This window comes from Camellia sinensis, chromosome 13 (assembly GCF_055761805.1).
Source record: "Camellia sinensis isolate YWXY chromosome 13, ASM5576180v1, whole genome shotgun sequence".
Lineage (NCBI taxonomy): Eukaryota > Viridiplantae > Streptophyta > Magnoliopsida > Ericales > Theaceae > Camellia > Camellia sinensis.
The window spans coordinates 92312675-92320752 of NC_138973.1; the positions used below are offsets into that span (position 1 = coordinate 92312675).

At 37.9% G+C, this 8078-nt stretch overlaps 1 protein-coding gene across 1 annotated transcript in view; it reads left to right on the forward strand.

The window, feature by feature from the left end:
• Positions 1–7849, forward strand: part of LOC114311735 (Insulinase (Peptidase family M16) protein) — a 32945-nt gene extending 25096 nt beyond the window's left edge. Inside the window, exons 15-21 of the mRNA XM_082902883.1 lie at positions 4110–4191; positions 4348–4431; positions 4519–4635; positions 4720–4830; positions 5931–6011; positions 6643–6837; positions 7346–7849. Coding sequence (XP_082759009.1) covers positions 4110–4191; positions 4348–4431; positions 4519–4635; positions 4720–4830; positions 5931–6011; positions 6643–6837; positions 7346–7423 — 748 coding nt within the window. The 3' untranslated portion in view covers positions 7424–7849. The remainder of the gene's footprint in view (positions 1–4109; positions 4192–4347; positions 4432–4518; positions 4636–4719; positions 4831–5930; positions 6012–6642; positions 6838–7345) is intronic.
• Positions 7850–8078: the final 229 nt, after the last annotated feature.

Genomic DNA, 8078 nt, shown 5'->3' on the forward strand with positions numbered 1-8078 from the left:
CATTGTTGTGCCGAAAGAGCGAAATTTGGGGACTGGTCAGTGTCGCTCTACACATCTCCACTGCTGGAGAATATATTGAATACAGGGAAAGGAAATTGGAGGAAAAGCTGGATGTGGGTGGTGGCAATAATCGAGTGGTTTCTGACAAAAAAAAAAAAAAAAAAAAGCGGCTCGGGCTTGGTGTGCCTCAAAAGGGACTATTCCCAACACCACCCTTCTTTTATTTCCACATACAACCCTCTCTCCACTCATTCCTTTTATTATTTTTATGCACACACTCAGCATCCACAACCATAAACCCAAAACCATGGGCTTCCACCCACTCAATTTCTTTATTTTATTTTTTTCTTTTACTTCCTTTGCCACCACTCACCCATGTGACCCACGATGCTCAATTCTCCAACCTATATTTTTTCTTTTTCATTACACTCGTGTTCCCCACTTTCTTTATTATATTTATATTTATATATATATATATATCTCTTTTTATTATATTATATTAAAAAAAAAAAAAAAAAAAATCATCATCTCTCCTCCGTTTGATTTCCAACTCCATTATTTTTATTTATTTTCTCCAAACCACTTTCCTTATTTCCCCCATCTTTCATTTTTGATTTCACATATATTTTTGTTATTTTTTCTTTCACATTATTTTTAATCTTTTTCCAATTCCTTTCATACCATATAACTTTGCACACCAAACCATATTTTATTCATCTCAGGGATCCACCCTGATCGCAATTTTACACACAAAAAAAAAAAAAAAAAAACAAAACAAACAAACAAAACAACGAAAAAAAAAAAAAACAAAAAAAAAAACAACAGCTTTGTTTCTTTTCTGCAGCCGGCTACCAACCGACCTCACTTCTTCGCCTATTCCGCCGGTCTTTTCTTCTTGCCTCCGTCCTGGGCGGCCTTTGACGATGTTACCTCTGTGTTTCCCACTCCACTAGGCACGATCACTCCACCCTGCTCCTCCACTACAGCATACGGTGGACCTCCAAATCGGAACATCACGGTGGCCTTCCGCTTCAGCTCCTTATTTTCCGCCTTTAACACACTTATCTCTGCTCGCGCATCCTTATACATGCGCTGGAGCAGAGCCAGTTGGGCGTTTAACTGCTGCACCTCATTTGTCCTACTCTGCAGCCGGTGCGACAGGTTTGTGACCGCCGTCATGGTCTCCACACATGACTTCAAAGTATACTGATTGGCCTCAATATCAGTTTGCACCGCCATTTTTTGCTCCACCGACCGCATCGGAAAGTTCAACGGAGCAAAACCAGAGGCGCTTGGTTGAGGTTCACTGGCCACCGCACCAGTTATCTCTCTTGTTGACTCGTTGAGGTCGGGAAAGAGAGTGAGCAGACCACGGGACGAAGAGGCCATATTCTGGGTAGCTGTACGGGACGAAGAGGCCATGTTATGGGTTGTTGAGTGTTTCAGAGAAGGGTTGGTTACAGAGTATTACAGAGTATCTCTCTCAAGACAACGAAGAGTTTCTCAGAGGTTTTTTAGCCAGTTTTTTGTCTTAGCCTCTGCCTCAGCCTCCGCATCCGTCTTGGTTAAATAGCCAAGGTAGACACGCGCATCGCGCGCCACTTGACGCCAGACGACAAAACGGGCGCGCAAGCCAATGTGGTGATGCGTCTCGCCATCATGTCCGGCACATCTTTTTATGACTTGGGCTCGCCTTTTTGATGGCACGCCTTTTTATGGATTGGGCATGCCTTTTGATGGCACGCCTTTTGAAAGATTGGGCACACCTTTTGAGGGTGCGACTTTTTAAGGGTCCGACAAGACTCTGTAAACTGTCCCGACATTGATTCCGGTTAGATCCTTCATGGGTCCGACAAGACTCTGTAAACTGTCCCGACATTGATTCCGGTTAGCTCCTTCATGGGTCCGACAAGACTATGTAAACTGTCCCGACGTTGATTCCGGTTAGCTTTTACATGGGTCCGGCAAGACTCCGTAAACTGTCCCGACATTGATTCCGGTTAGCTTTTACATGGGTCCGGCAAGACTCTGTAAACTGTCCCGACATTGATTTCGGTTAGCTCCTTCATGGGTCCGACAAGACTCTGTAAACTGTCCCGACATTGATTCAGGTTAGTTTGTACAAGGGTCCAGCAAGACTTCGTAAACTGTCACAACAACTGTCACAACATTGTCTGCTACAACGGTCCGACATGACCCCATAAACTGTCTTCTACATCGGTCTGCCATAACCATACAGTCTTCTACAACGGTCTGACACGACCATACAGCGTCTCCTATCCATTTTTTTATTTTATTTTTCTGTTTTGTTACTCTCTCCAAACTCAAGTTGGTTGGTTCCTATCCTCCTTGAGTTTGAGGGGGGCTGTTAGAATATAATATGTAAAATGTTGCTTTAATAATTAGGTTAGTATAATAATTAGTATGCTTTAATAATGTACCTTTAATAATGTTGTTTGGTTTGTGCTTCTACTTTCGGTTTGTAATTGTTCTCCCTCTCCTCTATAAAGGAGAGAGCTCAACACAACAATATACATCGATCAATAATACATCATTCATTCTCTATACAATTCTCTTTATACATTGAATTTTAACATATAAGACTTTGTATTTTCAGTTTGTTTAAATATTATGTTTGTGTTTTCAATTAAAAAAGAGTTTACATATTCTGTTGAACAAAAGTTTTCAACGTGAATACCTTTTTTGAATTGAAAAAAATAAAGTATTATTTATCTATATTTTTTGGTTTTTAAATTTATCTCTAAAAATAATAAATAGAAAATATGATATATGCTGATTGATTTTTGTTTTCAAAAACAGATATAGACGTAACAATACAGAGACATACAATCTCTACTACTGCTCTGTTCATAGTTTTGGTGGTTTGAATTATTTTTATATTTTAAGAACCACAGATTGTAATACTTTATGTAGAAGAGGCATGCTGTGATTGTAGTATGTGGATGAGGCATGCAGTGATTGTGATATTTTAAAGTTTCAAACTTTCTTGCATTTGATGAGGCATGCAGTGATTTAAATATTTTTTTAAGTCATTGATTGTAATACTTTCTTCTCTTTTTTTTTTTGTTGAGGAAATGCACAAGTTGAATTGTGTTGAAAATTTATAAAATTTTAAACTGCCAAACTGATTCGCATCCATCCGTCAAACCGCAAATCAGCTCAATCCACATCTGCCGGATTGGCGGATGGATGCGGATTGATTTTCTTCAATTCGCCAATCTGGCGGACGGATGACGGATTGGAGATTCCGTAGCCGCAACCGACTCGCGCCCACCCCTAATAGGGGGTTATGTGCGTATTTCCAAATGATGGGTAAAATGCACATCGTGTAAACCACGTGAGGGTAAAGTGAAGTTTGCCCTAGTTTTTTTTTAGGAGATTTAGTTTTTAACATTTTGTTTACATTCATGGTTGTATGGGCATTGTGTAAGGAAAGACTTATGTTTTTCTTGATGAATATTGATTGAGATTTTCTGAAACCCTAGTTTGCTTCTTTGTCTTCTCATGTTCTACGCCAGGAGGTGAGGTCAGAACTTTAATGGAGTGCAACCTAACTGGTACGCTAGACCATTTTAAATTGGGAGAAAAGATTGACGTGTCACAGTGAGTAATGAAAATGATTAGTGGTCTAAGTTTCTCAGGTTCCCAGTTGATGGATTTGAGGATCTGGCCTTCGAAGTTGTTGATGACAATGAAAGCAAAAACAAGACTAGAGAGGGATGGTTTGATTGCAAAGTGGAATCGGGGTAGCAAAGCTAGATGTGGAAGGGAGTTAAAAAATTTGCTTAGTTTCATCAATTATGGTGGTAGATAAAAAGGGGTTGGAGTGGGGGGAGGTAGAGGAGGCGATCGATGTTGGGTGCCCTTGGTTTTTGATAGAATCTTGGATAGGCTAGCTGCTAGCTTTTTATTGTCTTTCCGGTCTTTTCGATGTTCTGAGCTGCTGTAGTGTGTGTGTGTATGTTTTTATTACTTGGATGGCACTTCTAATTTAAATTTTGTTTTATTAAAAAAAAAGTATATAGCACACATGAGTAGTCTTTATGTTGTAATGAGATGCCCATTTGATGCCCTACATCTGTTTGTAGAGAAGTTGTTCGCAGCCCCATGGTGGAAGCACAGTGTTCGGTCCAGTTATGCTTTCCTGTTGAACTAAAGAATGAAAACATGGTATTTGGATTTGTTTTGTTTTTTTTTTTTGTTTTTTTGCTCCTCTATTGAGAACTCACAGGTCATGATGGTTCATCAGTAGTCTTTTACGACTTTCTTTTCTTTAGTGATGATTTTGTCCTTTATTTATTTATTTATTTTTGATACGTGTGATAGATGGAAGACATTCAATTTGTTGGGTTTTTGAGCAAACTCCTGGAAACAAAAATACTGCAGGTTCTCCGCTTCAAGCATGGCCAGGTGTGTATGCTTGTTTTTTGTATATTCTCTTATATTATTTGATTTGCTATTTGGTCTAATTCTTCACTGCATATATTTCCATCCTAGATATACTCTGCTGGCGTTTCTGTATTCCTTGGTGGTAATAAGCCTTCAAGAGTTGATAATGTTCGTGGGGATATTAGTGTTAATTTCTCTTGTGATCCAGATATATCCACAACACTGGTATGTTCACTATAGTTGTGCAATTTTTTAATTTTTTTAGCAGTTGAATGGCTAATTAACTTAATTGTGCAATGTTTCTTGCAGGTTGATCTGGCTTTGGAAGAAATATTACGTCTCCAGGAGGAAGGACCTACAGATGAAGATGTTTTAACTATCCTTGAAATTGAGCAAAGGGCCCATGAAAATGGATTGCAGGTAAGTTCCACGCCTTTAGTTTCTCCCTCCATCATCCAATAATTTCTTACTTCCCTTTTTTGGTTGTACAAAATGAATGTCCACAATGAAAAAGTCAAATTAGTTATTCTTTACTTTCCTATATTACCCTTATGATAACATATATTACAACTGCCATAAAAACTATACAATAATTATTTATCAACTTTGTTCAGGGCAATTTTGGAAGAGTAATGCCAAAAAATAAAGGGACTTACATATTTTATTGCTTTCTTAAATTTTAGTGTCTTTTAATCAAACACGGCACTCATTTTGGACCGAGTAGCACATTCATTTTCTATTTAATTTCCAGAATCAGATGAAGAGAAGGGGGAAGTTATATGCATCGTGTGTCAAACCTCACATATTTATATTTTTGTAATAATCCAAAATTTCACTGCATTTTCCTTATGCATCCAAACAAAGGACTAACATTTTAAATGTGGTAATAAATGAATGTTACCATATATAGTTGGCACTCTAAGAGGTCCAGATGCGCAAATTGTACCCATGCAAAACTGATAAAAATGCTAAAATTCATCATGTGCATTAAAAAAAATTAAGGTCTAAAATATAATTAAATGAAAGCTGCCCCTAACCACTTTTCATTTTCCATCAAACATTGCTTGCTGAGGTTTCTGATACCACATCATAGCTCCTGCCCCATCCTCTGTGTTTAATGACTTCTATAGAAGTAAGTAGCAGCCTCAGTTTTTATAGTAATTCGAATGGTGCTAATTGTAGTGCTAGTGCTTATACATATACAGGTGGCAACCAAAAGCCTTGAACAACCGAATTTTTCCAAAAAGAAAAAAAAGGATAAGGGGAACCAACAAAAGGTGAGGGGGGAACAAGTAGAAGGAAGAGGAGAACTGAGTTGAGGGGAGAGGGGGAGTGGAGTTTTGGTGAGTGGGAATTTAGAGGGACAACTAAAGCTCATTATCGTACTTATTTTTCTTGAGAGTGCTGAGTAGCTAATAAGCATTTTTGTTTGATTCATGTAGTGGTGCATTGTTACTTTACTCATCCCAATCTCATTCTCTACCCATTTATTCCAAATTCCAATTCATATGCTCTTTCAGGAGAACTACTACTGGCTGGATAGGATTTTACGTAGCTACCAATCAAGGATCTATTTTGGTGATGTTGGCACATCTTTTGAGGTTAGTTACTGTGGTTTTTGCATTTCTACTGCCTTACATTGCAGTCTGCTTCCTGTTAGTTACCCCTGTTAATTGAATATTCAATTTCCATGCTAACGATTCTGTTGCTGTCAAGCTCATCCATAATGTTGCCTTGCAATGTATAACACTGTCACACATATGCATGGGTATAAAAACCTGTTGAGAAATGGGCTTTTTGTACAATTAAATGTTCTTCTTGATAATATGAATATTATCAAACAAGCAAGGACATAGGGGTATGATGAGTGGTTCTCTCTTAGAATAAACATCCAAGATATGTGTCTGACCCTGGCCTGGTTACAACTACAAAACTGACATGGGACACAGTTAACTTAAATTATACAAAAAAAAAAAAAAAAAGATTCATGTACCCAACCCACTTGATTGGACACATGGCTTTGTCTGGTTTGGTTTGACCATGCAACATAGTCAAGCAGTTTTCTTTGTTATGTTCTGTAGGCTGCTTTTCCTATTATCAGAAATGTGAAAATAAAGCCATCTAAACTGTACCTATATTCCCATCCATTTTTATTGGCTTACATAGGTTTAGCAAAGTTCAATCTTTGTGAAGCAAATTTTCCACTATTATTTGATAATCATTGTGGTGCAGGTTCAAGAAGAGGGTCGTTCCAAAGTTAGAAAGACTCTGACACCATTAACAGCTCAGTTGGCATTACGAAGGATACTGCCTTTTTCTTGCAAAAAACAGTATACTGTAGTGATTCTGATGCCTCAGAGATCTTGTTTTAAGAAGTTAAAGCTATTCATCCACTCAGCGCCAAACCGTTATAGTAGAGATGCAAAGGTAAGTCCTATGCTCTTTTTTTTTTCTTTTTTTTTACCCTGAGTACATTGGATGGAGGGAGAGGAGAATCGATCTTGTTATCTCATTGACAAGATGCACATGCTTTGGCCACTGGGCTAACCCCCGTCATATGTGTATTCTGACATTGTTGTGCACCTAGCACATGTGTCAGCAAATTGCATTTTCTGTTTGCCATGTGCAGTGAAGAAATTCCGACAGTTCTTGAGAGCCCACATTATAATGCTCTATTTTTTCTTCTTTTATTTGTCTTTTTCTATTTCTAATTTTGTTTTGTGATCCACGACCTGGTTCTTATTTGCATGCACTTTATGTAGTTCACATCATTTATATTTTGAATGTTGTTAAATATCATTCCAGAGCTCCTCGTGATTACATTTATATCTTCACTGCACATGATTAGTTTTTTTATTCCTCCTCTTTCTTCCCTTTTAACAATTCCCAGAAAATCTGCAAATGTCTAACACCTTTGTTTCTGTGTCTGTGGCAGATTTTAGCAGGCATGGCCGGCCTGACTGTTTTGGTTCTCAGTTTGTGGAGATATTCACGCAGTTCGCTGAAACCTTAAGGGTGTGTTTGTTTAGCACAAGATCGTTATTTGGAAGATTGGAGATTTTCAACAAGAACAGGGATATACATTCTTTCTTCATTACCAAAATATTGGAGGTACATATCAATTCGATGAGTTAAATCCCCAAGTAATGACATCCCCGTTCTCATATGTGGACAGAGCGTGAAGACTTGAAATTTGAGTGGCCAACCAATTTGCGTGAGGCTAAACCATGTACGATGAGTCTTTTTAATTCATTGATAACACGAACAATGTCCATAGATTGTCTTATCTTTCACGAGATTTAGAGAGTGAGGTCTCCATAGTAGTCAAATAGAACATTTAGTAGTATGGCATGACTGACCTAGATTTTGATGTTGAACTCTCGTCATATGTAATATTTCGTCTTGTTATAATGAAATTTATTGCGTTTTAAGCGTAAAACGAGTGTGTTTACTCTTCGTGCTGTTAAGGTTTGTTTGTAAATCGCTTTTTGTGCTCTTGAGATGACCTTTGTTTTTTTCTTCTTCCTTTCGATCCCTCCTTGTTATGGGGTGTAATGGCACACCCTTATTGATTTGGTTTGTTGTTTTTTACTCATTAAGTCTACTCACAGTTTGAATTCAACTCAACAAAACTGTGTTTGGATTTTGAATTGTTTGGATGCTATTCG